The 15,992-nt window shown below is 44.6% G+C and overlaps 1 protein-coding gene across 1 annotated transcript in view; it reads left to right on the forward strand.

Annotated features, from left to right (window-relative positions):
* Positions 1 to 11,833, forward strand: part of LOC149359201 (armadillo repeat-containing protein 10-like) — a 28,093-nt gene extending 16,260 nt beyond the window's left edge. Inside the window, exons 5-6 of the mRNA XM_089571474.1 lie at positions 1,383 to 1,631; positions 5,469 to 11,833. Of these exons, the coding sequence (XP_089427600.1) occupies positions 1,383 to 1,631; positions 5,469 to 5,753 (534 nt within the window). The 3' untranslated portion in view covers positions 5,754 to 11,833. The remainder of the gene's footprint in view (positions 1 to 1,382; positions 1,632 to 5,468) is intronic.
* The last annotated feature ends 4,159 nt before the right edge of the window (positions 11,834 to 15,992 follow it).

The raw sequence follows: 15,992 nt of genomic DNA on the forward strand, positions 1-15,992 counted from the left end.
TCCGGGAATGTACAATCAGGTTTTGAATAGCTGTTTAAGCTCAGAGAGGGTTAATTTCAGAATATCAGTGTCTAAACTATAGTACTCATTAGTAGCGTTGGTAACTCATTTTGTAGCATTTGTCTACCATAGTTAGTATGACATTTTGGAACTTTCCAATGTTCTGTGCTTCTTGTGGGATACACCATATTATTTTGTGATAAGCCTGCTATGTTTGAAAGAAGAGAGATCGAGTGTTTTGCACTCAAATAGTACTGGTGAGACAATATGTAGTGGCATAAATCATGTGATCTGGTCACGTCAAATTGTTTATAGAGAGGGACAGAAGGTTCTGTGTATTTTACATTTGCAATGACACGTAAAACTCTTTTGGATATTTAACACCCTGTTTAAATTTGTCACCGTAGCGGTACCCCAGACTAAGTAGCAGTAATGTAGGGAGGACAAAAATAAGCATTATAAATCATTAGTTTGCCTGATTGTGGAAGTGAATAACATTGGTGATTAAGCATTCCAGTGACAGAGAGCTTACTTCTGCAATAAGTTATTCACATGATCGTCCCATTGCAGGTTGTGTGAAAATAAACATCGAGCACTTTAATAAATGGAACAATATCTATTTTTGAATTTTTTAAGATGATTGCATGGTCATTCGTAATGCGTCTGCCCTTGGAATGAAAAATTACCACCTTTGTTTTTTTATTGTTTATTTTAGGTGGTTGGCGCTAGTCCAAGCGCTAGTCTAGTTTTCGTGCTAGTTTTTCTAGCACACTTTTATTGCCAAAGCAACACTACACGAATCGCCGAGTCATACTGTGCATGCGCGAGGAGCAGGGACGTCACACGGCGCACAGCTGGCGCGCCGCCGCCATCGCTACGTGGATGAGTCAGAGGTACAGCGGCGCATAGCTAGCGTGCTGGGGTCGCCGCTACTGCTGCGTGCTCTCCATCGCCTCTCTCTCTCTCCTCGATGCTTTCGCAATCATCCAGGTTTAACCAGAGCTAATCCATTGCCAATTTTTGCTTTCGCTATTAAGTCAGCATCACAAGGTGATGAGACAAAGATACTCGTATCATCCGCGTATATATCTAGTTTAAGACCAGGGCTAATGTGGGTGACATCATTTATATATATATATATTAAAAAGTAATGGGCCGAGGATGCTTCCTTGCGGCATACCCGCAATAATTAGTTTTTTTCTGGATGTCAAGTCATTTACTGAAACAAACTGTGTTCTATTCAACGTGTGTGGATGACACTTCTTTTTGGAGCCATCGTGGCAGTTTGGATGTGGATAAATTTTGCTCTTGCTTCTCAAAGTGTAAATCATTTTGGTGTGGCTCAGGGTGTGAATTAACCATGGGGCTGGTCACCCTTGCAGCCTTGCATTCCACTGCTGCTGTCCGCAGCAGTGTCCCGGGACGGTGGCTGCTACCTGCAGACGGTGTCGCTGCTCTGCCTGACCAACCTGGCCCTGTGTGATGAGACGCACGAGGCCTTTCGGGGCCGCCTGCACCACCTCTGCATTCTGGTTGAGACGGCAGACGATGCCGTGCGGCTGCAGACACTCAAGCTCCTCGTGAATCTGTCCTGCAACTCCCGCATGGTCCCCTACCTTTTGGCAGCCAAGGTGGGGAGAAAAGCTACCTTGTCTCTCTTCACTCCATTTTTCTGTAGAAGTGCTGTGGAAAAAATTTCATAGTCAGTAGTATATTTGCATAGTTTGACGTCTGCATATGTGCATACTTTATAACAATGAAAACCATAGCATTAGAACATAGGATTAATGTTTTGGTTTGATTCTGAAGATTTTGTTGTCAGCCAAACAAATGCAGCACCTCATTAAGTGGGCTAAAGTGTGACAAGACATGTTTTCTCGATACACAGCATGAAAGTTTCACTAATAAAATACGGTTGTGCCTTGTTAATTTAGGCACTTTTGTTCTCTAACAAAATGTGCATAAAGCAAGAAGAGGAAAAAAGATTATTTAGAAAAAACACAGTCTTTGGAGCTCCAAGCACAATAGCTTGGTCGCCATTATCTTAAAAATGCCGTGCAGTTAGAATTACATGCAGTTAAAGGGACACTGAGGAGAGCACTATTAATATTTTTTTTATAGTAAAATCCGATAGTTCGGCATGTCATGGCTTTGTTGCCACTTGGCCGGCAGCGAAAGATGCATTTATTTCTAAGAAATTTGGATTCGAAGTTGAAAAAGTTTTTCCCGCCGCTCTGATTCAAACTTGGGATTCGTCTATGACGACAGAGGACTAAGAGACGTGAAACATGACGTGCACATAACGTAACGCAGACTCCGTGATTTCTGGCTGCCAGCAGTGCGGCCTAGCAGCAGCCGAAAAGAAAGCTACCGCCGGCCGCACGTTGAAGGCATCTATCGGCTATTGCGGCCGTCGCTACAGTCGCTTCGATTACGTTTGCACTGGCGTTTTGCCAGCGTTACGATGGATCTCGTTCTCGAAGTCGTCAACGAAGTTCTCGCAAATAGACACCTTTAGCATACCGTGTACCTTGTTACCGCTAGCGGAATACCGGGAGCCCGCCTACCGCCGGAAAACAGGCGCTGATTTGTCCCGATGCTTCAGGAGCGCGCGTAGCAGCCGGGCACGTGGCGCCATCTGGCGACGTCAAGGAGATTTGCGCATGCATTGGCTGCGCCTCAGTGATGCATGGTTTCTCGGTTCCTGGTGTTGGTAGAACCATTCGTTCTAGCAACACTGTTTTGTTCTATGATCTCATCACGCTTGTACTTGCGAGTTTGGCCTGTGGCGGCGATACCTGTATTTTGGTTCTTGCTCTTTTCTACGTTACAAGAGCTTTGTTGTCAGTATGAGTGGCGTTTTTGTAATCAGGAGCTGGTATTCTGTCGATACAAGCCAACTTCAATTTCTCCTCAGTGTCCCTTTAAGAAATGTATGATGGTGTCTCATGGCGTGCTGTTGTGCCTCCGGCTTCATCCGTTCACATTTCACAAATTGGCAGTACTTATCTGTTCCCAGTTGGCTGACAGCTTCTAAACATGTTTCAGTGTCACAAAAGCTGCTGAGGGAGCTTCCTTCACAGTCACTCTTACAGTATGGATAATGGAAATGCTAATCAACCAGGCACCTTACCACTGTAATGCAACAAAAAATTCACAAGGACACCTATATTACCTTATGTGTTGGCAGCGGGATAACATTAGAAGGTGTTGATGCCTTTACCAGAAGTGACATCACTTCCCTGCAGCCAGAGGGCGAATTTCATGACTGGCACATTTTTAATGCGTGTGCATTAGAGGGCCCGTTGCTGCAAAAGCCATCCGTTGACTGATGCCAGCTAGGAGCGATGAAAGAAAAATAAACAAAACAGAAGAAAAACTGGAGGGGACACTTAAGCTCTCCGCCTTACGGTTATGACCGATAGCGTCAAAGAGTTAAGGCCCATATGTGTGGAACTGATAATTCTCGACTTTACATTCATAGATTGCTGGGAGTCCTCGTACCACTCCTGGCGCAGTGGTTAAGCGACATGCCACTGCCCTGTGATGGCAGGTGCTACCATCGGTAGGGCTTGTGAGACTCGATTTGCTCTTCCCAAGCAAGCTCTCACAACCAGTCATTAACTGAACTTCCACACCTGCCGCAGTGGGCATTTTGCTCACAATCTGATGGGCAGGTTGGCAGGTGTGTGTGTATGCGTTCACACACACACATGCACACACACACATGCACACACGCATAATGTGAACAGGTTGCCCACAACTTGATGTGCAGCCTGCCACAAAGTAGGCCTTAGACAAACAAACAAACATTGGCTAAATAGTATCTCTCCACCTTTTCCTCTCATTAAAATTCCTTTCTCTCTCCCTCTTGGCTAAATATGGGGAACGGGCACTATTTATTTATTTATTTTATTTATTTATTTATTTACAGATATCTTACAGGCCTTCAGGGAGGCATTGTGTAAGGGGGGAGCAATAAATATGTACAACAGTAGCTAGAAAAAACCAAAAATGCATAGAAACAAACACTGTTATGTTCTAAAAGCTGATTACAAATTATCATGACTGTACAAAATACATGCAGAAAAACATTGAATAAAAAAAAATTAGGATGTAATTAAGATGTAATAGTAACGGGAAAAACAGAACATGAGCAAATACACAGGAAGGCAAATGGGCTGATATACAGGGTGTGAAAAAAAAAAAAAAAAACATGACTCGGGCAAAGAAGAAAACGTGCTAGGTGTTATCTATATAATGTTTGACCAGATGATTATGAAATGTTCCATGGTTGCACTGCGATGCAATGCAGTTTGGAAGAGCGTTCCACAGACATATAGCACGTGGGAGTGGAGAAATGTTAAATGCGTGAGTACTGCCATAAATGCGTGTGTAGCTGAGGTTATTGTGCGATCTGGTTGGTGAATAAGAGGGTCGTTGCAGGTGCAATAACGGTGACCGAGTGGCATGGATTAATTTGTATAAGTTCTAGTGCGCTAAAATACTTGGGCTCTTATGGATTTGATGTATCTTCACCCTGTGCATTGTCCTACACAGCAAGTTCTACAATAAATAGGTGAAGATACATTGAAAAATATTGGTCGCCCAAAAGTTATCCATAATTCAAGTTGTCCTTATTAATGGGGGCCCTATTAATGAGGCAAGATTGTACTATATTGGCAGTGGAAGGCTGTAACTTTGTTGCAAATAGCTGCATATGTTGCAAGACATTGCTTTGTGTGCTGACAGAGCAACTTGGTTGCACGTAAGCAGTGCCATCCTTGTTTCTAGCCGTAGCTTCATGCGCTAGCATGTATTCAGTGTCCTGGGCGTACCCTTTTCTAATTCATCATTAAAATATGCTGCCTCCATTGGCCTCAATCATGAATGCAGTTAGCTTCGTAGCAGTCTCTCACATGATGGTGTTTGCATGAGGACAATCTTTGGTTATGTCATGCTGAGATATTACTTTTGTTCATGGGGCTCTGGAACACCTTCCGATGAGAGCACATAAATTCACTCAATCACTGCATTGTGCTGTCATGAACACAGTGAGCCAAATAATACACTTCTACATGCAGCAGAGAACCCACAATCATGCGCGGAAGTTGGCGAGCCTTTTCCAGTGACTTTTTCATGCTCGCACCCTCCTCCCTCACACCGCTCCTGCGTATACCAGTTGAGAAATGGCTGTTGGTCAGATTCTTTCAGACATCAGGCAGCTGCCATGGCCGCAGCCATTATGTGGCATAGCTCCAGTGAGTCAGGGAGCTCCACCTCCGGTAGTGAGGCCGGTGGAGGAGTGCTGACCTTTCTGCATGCAAAAAATAATGTGAGGAGAGAAAAAGGTGCGAAGACACTGGCATTCAAATTTAAACTGCAGATAACTCAGCTTCTACAAAGTGATTATGATTGGGATATGTCATGCTTCCTTAAAGCTGTATGTGACGTCTCTTGCTCAACAGGCACCGCAGAATTTGTTCTCACTGCTGGAGGACTCAAATCGGGAGGTGACTCTCCGGGTGCTGACCTACCTGGCGAACATTGTCAGCTGTGCTGTCAAGAAAAAGCTCAGCCTTCTGGACTTGCCCTCTGAGTACAGGGCTGCCGCGCCTGAGACACTATATGCGGCTTTGTGGGGTGCCCCTTCCAAGGAGCACCTACAGGCCAAGACCCGCACGCTCGTTCTGAGGGCAGATGAAGACATCAGCTTTCAGGCTGGCCGCATCTTTGACGCCCTGATGAGGTAACTTCTGAAGTGCGTGCTGAGTTGTGTCTGAGCCACAAAAAAATGGCAGCCTTAAGTACTGGCTGTTGTGTCATCAGTGGAGATGATATAAACACTTTTCCAGTTCAAAGTCGCAGCCGGATTTAACAGGGCACTAAAGGGAAACAAATGAGGCAGCAAAAAATTGCTCTAGACTTATATTAGCCCTCAACAGCTTTTACCTCTACTTACACCCCTTCGCAATGCAAGCAGTGGGCTGATATAAAAACAATGACTCTTATGAATCTACTTGACCCACCAATCGTTTGAGCTCCTGTTGCCATATGTATCGACAGGATGGCTGTGAAGCCATCCTTTTGAGACAGGGTGGTTTCAGTGTTTGGCTAGCACGTAAATAACTGGGAGATTGCGATTGGCTTGTGCTTCTGACGGTACTGCACATGCCAGCTTTGCGCAGGTCTAGTGGGTGGTCAGTCGGTTGGTCAAATGTTTAGGGCAATCCCCCAAGGTGGAGTAGATTTGTAATAAGGGAGTAATTACTCATTGGAATCCACCCGAGCGCAGCCATACGGCTACAGAGGAAAGCTATACAGCTTTCTCAGAAACTTCGTAGTTAAAGAAAAATTCGTCCTGGTCCGGGGATCGAACCCGGGACCACCGCTACACCGGAGCAGTCGCTCTACCAATTGAGCTAACCAGGACGGCAAGCTTATGGTAGGGCGAGATTGAATTGATCAATAACTCGAAGTGGGAACAGTGTTGGTCAAGCTAGTAACACTTTGTGTACTCACATCTCAGCACCTCCTTTGCACTGCTTTCCTCCTGTTTCAGCCTGTCACGATACAGTGTCGCTTGAGAAAGCAGTGAACCTGTTGTGCTTAGCAGAGGAATCACCTGAGCGGGTGCTGCTGCTGGAATTTGCTAGGGATGTAGCAACATTTTTGCTTTTTGCTTTCATCTAATTTCCTGACTTATCCAAGCTGTATTCTCAAAACGACATGATTGCTTTCTCACAACTAATCTCTCAATCTAGCTGGCTGTGTTTCCCTTTAGTGTCCATTTAAATCAGCTCTTGCTCAGAGGTGGCACCTGGCAGTGGGTTTGTGTTATGCTGCATTGTACCGTGTTGCTAGGCCTGCTTTTACTGATATAGATGTGACTTTGTTAGAAATGGTATGTTTTCTGTGGTAGTGCTGGGCCAAATGTATAAACCTCCTGCAGCTAATGAAAGCTCCCTCTTCTTGCCGGTGCATGGAGGACGGAAAATAAAGGGGAAGCCTCGGCTAACCGAATTGTGTTGCAGAAAGCATGCTGGAAGCAACATGCTTTTTTCCCATGAAACACTAAGATTCTTTGGCCCAAAGTCATAGTAACGGTGCCTGCAGCAAGCTTGGCCGAGAAGGTCTTTCGCGGTAGCTGCTGTTCCAAACTGCTAGGCTGCATGCTTGGATGTTGCTATAGCAACGGAGTTGTTTGTCACTTTTGGCTTGCTGATTGGTCAGGCTGGTGGTCAACTGGCGCGATGAAGCCCTCACTTCCGGCTTTGAAAAAGGTGATGTCAGGGTCTCTCCATAATTATTTCATTCCTCCATGCTGCTGATGGCTGTTTCTGGCTGTTAGGAACATGTGGTGTGCTACAGTTCCATCGTGTGAAAAATGATTAACCAGGCGCCATGAACTTGCTTTTGGCCAAAATCTTACACGAAGTGCCATCTTTGTGCAAACTGTGAGTCCTAACTATGAGCAGCTTTAGCACGTGAAGCATTAATGCCTCTGGAGGTTAAATTATTGACATGGTCTGTTAAGGTTATAGTTGGAGTAGTGGATTGAATTGAGTGTGTTACGAATGTGCTTCTCTGTGTTTCTGCTGGGACTGAGGAGATATCTCATCTGTCTGCATTCTTGCTGATATGGTGTCCAGAGTTCTGAGAACTTTGCGCTGTCTGCAGGTGAAATGGCACTGCAATGGGAGAACTGAAGTCGAGGCTTTTCAGGATTCGTGTGCAGTTTGCAATTGCTATCTTTTGTTGTCTACATTACTGCTGTCCCAAGGTATAAAAAAAACTGCAAAAATATGTTGAGTGTGAAGGGGCACAGCTTGTGCCGCTACTTGCAGTCAGAAGCTGTCGTCTGGTGCCTCTGAGCCCTTTTGGCACATCATTCCTGCTGTGCTGGCATTGCGCGACGCTCACAATGCTCCGTCCGGTAACTGCACTTCCCATATTCTTCTGTGCATGAGCAGGTAACTGCTGGTTCAGGCCTGCAGCTCGCTGTATTTGCTTGGCATCATTTCTCTGCTCCCATCAGCATCTGTCATCCATGACAGTCCACCTTAACGATGACGGTTTTAAACAGGCACAGGAAACCAGTGCCAGCTGTACCCAGGCGAGGACAAGACCCAGTCAGGAGGTTTAGCACCTCCTTTTGTCTTGCCTCGTGGGCAATACCTGTATGTTGCCCGAAGGAGAAATAAACAAAAAAAAAAAATTTCCGGGGAAGCCTGTAGGAGCTCTGCTAATATTCATAGTGCTTAGTATATTTGGCTAAATGTGGATTATCATGCGATCTAATGGCTGAGCACATTTATTCACCATTGTCCATTTACTGAACTGGGAGCAGGTGTGATTTCATTGAATGGGTGTAGTGGAACAAAGTGTAGCCATCAAAATTCCTTGATGTGCGGTGGCATCACTTTGTGACTGTGGTCTTGGTAATCACGACTGTGGTTTTTCTTTTTTTTTCATTGTCATCATTGGCGAGACTAAGCTTACTGCAGGGCAGTCGTCTCTCGCTAATCAGCCCTTTCCTGTGCCAGCTGCGCCCATACTTTATTAAGTCAATTCCCCATTCCCATATTCCCATGTAACAGTTCTGCCACTCATTTCTGTGATTCTCTTCCCTCAAGGCTATTGATTTTCTAATCAGCTAACTGCACATGCAGTTTAGATCCATTGTCTGTGCCGACTCTCAGCACAGAAGACATTCTCTAATGCAGGCTGCCCTCTTTCTGTTGCCTAATGCTACTTCTGTCATTTTCCCTTTCCTTTCATAGCCTGCTGCCCTGTTGTTATCCTGCTTCATTATCATGATTAGGTGTATCTAATTTCATCTAATTTATCTAATTTCAATAGAACTACAGAAAACGTTCATGTCCTTTGTGATGTCAGCGCATGTTAAAGAACCCCAGGTAGTATGAAATAAGCTTGGGCCCTCCATTACGGCACCCCTCATAGCCTGAGTCGCTTTGGGGCGTTAAAACCTACTATCCACAATCCAATTTACAGAGCAAAAGGCTTGCTTTTATTCCATGAAGAGCGGATCAATCTGTGTTGTCAACGTTCCTTTTAATGCATGTTCTGTTGAGGATTTTTTATTATAACTTTTTTATGGATTTTAGATGCAGGAATGCTGCAGTTGTTTTCTGGCGGTTTATTCATTTTTGGACCAAAATTCGTCAATTCAGGTGCTTAGCTGGAAAGCATCTTCTAGGGCGGCTTCGGACAGAACTTCATGTGTGAAGTTTTTTTGATTTGCAGTGCTAGGATGAACCAAGCTTCTCTGAGTGCATTTCATCTGGTGCAGAGGTACATTTTTCAGGAGCAGTGCTTGCCACGGTACAGTGATGCTGACTGATTGGAAGGTGTGTTTAATGTACAGTGTTTGGGGGAGGAAAAAAAAAAAAAGTGGAGGATTTTTTCAAGGTGCACACGAACTGAGGTACTTATTGCATTGCCTGTAGCGAAACCTTAAATGGCAATGCAAACAGCTCTTTAGAATCTGCTAGTCATGTTATTTGAGAGTGTAATTTAGACGGCAGGTTAACGTGCATCCCGCCTTTGTGTAGGAACATGTGATATATGTACAGCAGACGAGTTTTGTTCTCCAACCTCGGTACAGGGCCTGCAGCTTCTGCTGTATTGTGTGCATTTAAATGTTTTAGATCTCAATACCAGGTGTATGCGTCTATGTTTTACTTTCACAAAGCTGCAGCACTGTTCACAGATAGCGTACCGATCTCTAATATTGTGTACTTTCTTGTGTCATTGAGTATAGCTGGCACGCTACTGAAATACCTTGATATTACCTCCAGTACCGTGAAGGAAGTTTTGAAACCTTTGATTGGAATTGTCACTATTTTTCTTTCTTTGAAACACAAGAGTATGACACCAGTTTGGTGTCGTTGAAATTGTTGTCATTGCTGCTTTCAGTTTGGTGCCTAAGAACATCACATAAACTGACCTACTGGGCTGTATGAATGCCCATAGTTATTTTATTGCTTCTGCCAATAAAAAAAAAATGAAGACTGAGAGGGGGCAGGCAGCTTTCTACCCCTGTGTTTCTTTGTTACATGGTATGAAGCTCATGTTTGTGGTGTGTCTCATTCTAGTCGAAATCTTTTCACTCTGTTGATGTGTAATGAGAATAGCAGTGAGGAAGGAGTAATTATTGGTGTACTTCGTGTACCATGTTGAAACAACAGCTAATCTTATTTTTGTGTGGTTTGTGCTTCACTGTTGTGTATAATTAGGAAGCCTCCAGTACCTTCGTCAGCAGCCAAACGCAGAACTGTACAGCACACTGTTGGTAGTGCTACCAGGGAAAGTGGCACTCACAACTGCTTTCTGGGTTTGGCTGCTCTCCCTTTCATTGCTTTTTTTGTGCGTGCGTGCAGAACGCAACATTCAAGTTCGTTCAGTGTGCATTCTTGTTCTGTTGGCTTCGCTAGACCTGGCTAGCTCCTCTGAAGCATCTCCTAGGCTGTACAGAATGTGTTTTGCAGGGAGAACCTATGGTCTTTTTCCAAACAGTGCAAAAGAAATTTGTTTTGGAGAGTACAGTTGGCTCGCCCGGGACCCACACTGGGGACAGACCTTGGCACTGCTATCTGATGCTTCCTCTCAAGTGCGAGAGGAATTCACTTGTTACGAACCAAGGTTACTTCATGCTCTTTGGTTTTATGTAAGCACCGAAGTGTGTTACATCTCCCATGTGTGACAGCAAGCAAAGCTTGGCTGGGTCATTTCTTGTGTTTGCATTGCCCTCCGTATGCTGTCGTGAAACCTGTGCTTGAAGACATAGTTCTGCCTTTGTAACTGAGGGGTCATGCAGAGCTATGCGAGTGCACCAATTCTATGCAGACTTGCAAACAGATGCAAATGCTGCATGCTGTAGACAGGGCAAACTCAGCATAAGTGGCAAGCATATGTATGGTTTGAATGTAAATGTCTCATGGATGCTGCCCAAGCACTGAACTCATTTCATTCACTTTTATTGATTGCAGGAGACAGCAATACACAGTAGTTATCACAGGCATGCACTGAGTGGCTAGTGCATGCATACCTGAGAACAGCAGCATGAGGTTGTTTCTGTAAACAGTCAAGGCTGAAAGCTGGGCTAGTTGGCGTTACATTATTAATTAAAAAGACGTGCTTTAGACGTTAGCAGCATTATAACACACAGCACAAGAAGCAAAGCACTGCACTGTCAAATGTTTGTTCAGTGGATGTAGAGTGTCATGCTGCAGGAAGAAACCAGAGCACCACTAAGTCATGCAGATATCAGGTGTGTGTGAATTTAAATCATGGCAAGACCAGCAAAAAATTTTCATGTTCTCGGGTGTTAAGAGTGTGGCTTTATACAATGTTGCTTTGCGGTACCCTTTATTCTCCATCAAGGCAATAGAAGGAATGTCAATGCACTTATATCGTATTCTTTAATACCAAACATGTTTTAACTGATGCATATTGTTTTGTGGCAAAGGTTGACTACTTGGGCAACAGTAGTCAAATCCCAGGATGTTAACATTTGAAAGGCGTCATGTTCGATGCCCTTCAGGATGTGCTTTATCTTGTCTTTCTTGGACATCTGTGCGTTGAAACGACTGCACAGATAGACCACATCTTCAATGTAACTTGTAAAAGTTTCGCCGAGCCGCTGTGATCAACTGTGCAGGCGTTGTTCGGCGCGGAGCTTGCGTACAGCAGGACGACCAAACACGGTTGTAAGTTTAGCCTTGAATGAGTTCCATGTCATGATATCGGCTTCGTGGTTACGATACCACAAGTTGGCAGCGCCGGGCAATTAAAAGATGACGTTTGTTAACTTCGTGGTGTTGTCCCATTTATTGTATGGACTCACTCGCTCGTATGAAGCAAGCCAGTCATCACAGTCTGTGTCATCAGTCCCGCTGAAGAGTGCAGGGTCTCGCTGGCGTAAGGAGCCCGAACAGACAACCGGCGGGGTCATCAGGGCAGCCGGTGGGTGTTCGTCTTCAGTCATACGAGTTACCGGGAGCGTTCGGGTGCGAAGCTCCAGTGTGAGGCAAGGATATCAGGCCGCAACTTTACCAAATTTAGAAGAAGGACGTCGGGGATGGCATTGAGGTTGGCGAGGAAGCGGTGCGATCAAGAGCAATACGATCTGCGCGATGGCAATTCCACAACTGCTGCTTCTTCGTTGGCGTCCAGCGAAGGGGTCCATCTTCTTCTTCACATACTGTTTATTTTTTCTGCATGTGCAAAATGCTTATGTCATCAAGCTGAGCTGTGTACTTGCATTGCCTGCAATGGAAGGCTTAATGCCCACATGCCACATCCATTAGTGCTGTATAAAGCCATGTCTGGCACTCTGACATGTTAAAATATTTTGCCGGTCTCAGTGCGGTTTATTCACACAGTCCTCATACTGGCCATTGCTTTGCTCAGAGAGATGCCTAGAATTCTGCTCACATCTAAACCGCTGGATTGCTTGCACTCATATTTCTCACAGACGTGCATTTGCTTGTCAATTTTGATTTATACTATTTAGGTCGGGTGCTTGCCTGTTTAGCCAGAATTATACACCATGTGCAGAAGTATACCAGAAGTATAGCCAGAAGTAGCCAGAAGTATACACCATGTGCAGAAACACTGAACCAGAAAAAAAAAACAAAGAGTGCATCACCCAGACGTAATATAGCACTGAATTTATCAGCAATTGCCACCTCTGTGTGAAATTGGAGCACAAACAAGAGAGCAATTTAGCTGAAGGATGAACCCTTGGTGTCCTCTCTGATCGACAGAGCAGTCGGTAGCAGTAAGTCTCCTTTGCTCTGCGCTACTTCTTGCTGCAGGATGATACTATGTGCTCCTGCAACACCATCAAAAAAACAATGGTAGTGCAGTATTTTGGTGTCTTGTCTTGTTTGTGAGTTTGTGCTGCATTTGTGTAAAGTAGTTTGGACCCTGTTTCTCAAGTACGAGGGAGTGCTGATAACTATTGAGCCTTGCCCAGCAAAAAAAAAATGAGTTAGAAAGATTAAACTGCCACACTTTTCTACATATTCCCCCAGAATGTCAGTGCACTTGCGAGATCTCTTCTGCAGCCTTTTAAGTCCCTGCAAATAGAATACTTCCAACTGCTGGTCAAACCACCCATTTGCAGCATTAGTTGCCTCCAAAACTTTCCCAAACTGTTGTCCCTTGAGATGTTTTCTGAAATTCAGAAACAGCTGGCAGTCTGACGGAGCCAGGTCGGGCGAATAGGGTGGATGGGGCATCAGTTGAAATCCTAAGGAGGCCATTTTTGCAGTACTGGCATCTGCAGTGTGTGACAGGGCATTGTCATGCAACAAGCTGACACCTTTGGAGAGCTTTCCTCAACGTTTTTTCTTTAATATTTTGCCTCAGCTTTGTCAGTAACGAACAGTAATATGTTGCATTGATGGCTGAACCGTTTGGGAGGTAGTCCACGAGCAGATCTCCCTTTTTATCTCAAAACTTAGTTCCCATTTGCTTCTATGCTGACCTTTCTGTACAGAACTTCTTTGTCCTCGAGGAACCACTGTGCCTCCATTCATTAACTTTTCTTTTGCCTCTAGATCATAACTGTAGATCTATGTCTCATCACCATTCGCCGCTTTCTCCAGGAAATCGGACTCGTTTCTTGCAAATGCTCCAAAACGGCCACTGATGTCTCCACACAGCTCCTCTTCTGTTCGGTTATCAAAAGTTCTGGGTTTCTTTTTGGCTGTAAGTTCTGTCATTCCAAAGTCGTTACGGATAACGGCACCATCTCTTTCACATGATATCTCCCGATATGAAGCAGTACTTTTGGCTGATATTTGGCGGTCCTCCTTGATCGTGTCATGAATGGCTTTCACATTTGCAGGCAAAGAGACGGGACAGGCTGTTTACTGGGTTTCTCACTTTCAACATCGAAGTGACCAGTTTTACAATTTACAAGCAAACGTTGAACTGTTGCATATAAAGGGCCGCTGTCGCATAGATCCGCTTTGTATCCTTAAGCTGAACCCTTTTCATTAGCCTCCAGGTTTCTGCCCCATGGGTGAGTACCGATAAGATACAACTGTTGTATACTTTTCTCTTGAGGGTTATTGCCATTCATGATCCGAGAGAACCTGCCATATGCCCTCCACCCCATTCTTATTCTTCTAGTTATTTCCTTCTCACGATCTGGATCAGCAGTCACTACCTGCCCTAATTAGATGAATATTGCCTTACCACTTCCAGCACCTCGCTACCAATTGTGAACTGCTGTTTCCTTGCAAGACTGTTGAGCATTACTTTGGTTTTCTGCATGTTAATTTTTAGACCCACCGTTCTGCTCTGCCTGTCTAACTGATTGATCATGCTTTGCAGTTCATCTCCTGAATAACTCAGCAAAGCAGTGTCATCAGCGAATCGCAGATTACTTAGGTATTCTCCATTAACTCTTATCCCCAACTGTTCCCAATACAGGCCTCCGAACACCTCCTGTAAGCAGGTGGTAAACAGCTTTGACGAGATTGTGCCTGCCTGCCCGGCACCCTGAATTTTATTGCTGTCTTTATGGAGGACTATGGTAGCTGTGCAGTTGTTATAGACATGTTTCAGTATTTTTACATAATACTCTTCTACACCCTGATTCCGCAATGCCTGCATGACTGTTGAGGTTTCCACTGAGCCAAATGCTTTCTCATAATCAATGAAGGCTATGTACAGGGGTTGATTATATTCTGAGCATTTTTTTGGCACTTGATTGTTAGTGTGAATGTGGTCTATTGTCAAATATCCTTTACGAAAGCCTGCCTGAACACGCTATTAGTGATTACCTTAGTAAATACCTTGTAAGCAACGGACAGTAAGCTGACCGGTTGGATAATTTTTTAAGTCCTTGGAGTCTCTTTATGAATTAAGATGACGTTAGCGTTCTTTCAGGGTTCTGGTACGCTTGAGGCCATAAGACATTGCGTATACAGGGTGGCTAGTTTTTATAGCACAACCTCCCCTCTGTCCTTCAACAGATCTGCTGTTACCCGATCCTCACCAGCTGCTTTCCCCCTTTGCATTGCTCCGAAGACTTTCTGTACTTCCTCTTTCGTTACTGGCGGGATGTCCCATTGCTGTGTGTTAATGCCTCTCTCATTTGCGTCCCGATTACATTGACTACTGTACAGATTTGCGTGCAACTCTTCGGCTACTTTAACTATCTTGTCCACATTGCTAATGACATTGCCCTCTTTGTCTCTTAACGCATACATCTGATTTTTGCCTATACCTAGCTTCCTCATTACCACTTTTAGGCTATGGCCATTTTTTAGAGCATGCTCAATTCACCCCATATTGAACTTTCTAATGTCGGATGCCTTGCGCTTATTAACTTTGATAGCTCTGCCAGTTCTGTTCTGTCTGTGGGGGGTTAGATGCTTTCATGCTTTGGCATTTCTTAATCAGATCTTTTGTCTCCCGAGAGGGCTTGCCGGTATCCTGTCGAACCATTCTACTGTCTATTTCTACTCTGCACTCCGTAATGATAGCTGTGAGGTTATCGTTCAGTGCTGGAATATTAAGGTCATCATTCTCAGTTAAAGCTGAATATCTGTTCTGCAGCAATATCTTGAATTCCTCTATCTTCCCTCTTACTGCTAACTCATTCATGGGCTCTTGTTTCACTAGTTTCTTCCGTTGTTTCTTCAAGTCTAGGCTCATTTGAGATCTCACCATCCTGTGGTCACTACAGTGCACCTTCCCGAGGACCTCCAAATCCTGCACGATGCCAGAGTGAGCGCACAGTATGAAGTCCGTTTCATTTTTAGTCTCACCATTGGGGCTTTTCCACGTCCACTTCCTGTTCTCTCGTTTGTGGAAGAAGGTATTCATGATCCATAAATTATCTCTTATCTGCGAACTCCACTAATAATGCCCCCCTGCTATTCCTAGAGCCTCTGCCATAGTCGCCTATCACCTGGTCTCCAGCCTGCCTATTGCCTACCTTCGCATTG

The sequence above is a fragment of the Amblyomma mixtum genome, chromosome 2 (genome assembly GCF_055824585.1).
Source record: "Amblyomma mixtum isolate Tamu chromosome 2, ASM5582458v1, whole genome shotgun sequence".
Taxonomy (NCBI): domain Eukaryota; kingdom Metazoa; phylum Arthropoda; class Arachnida; order Ixodida; family Ixodidae; genus Amblyomma; species Amblyomma mixtum.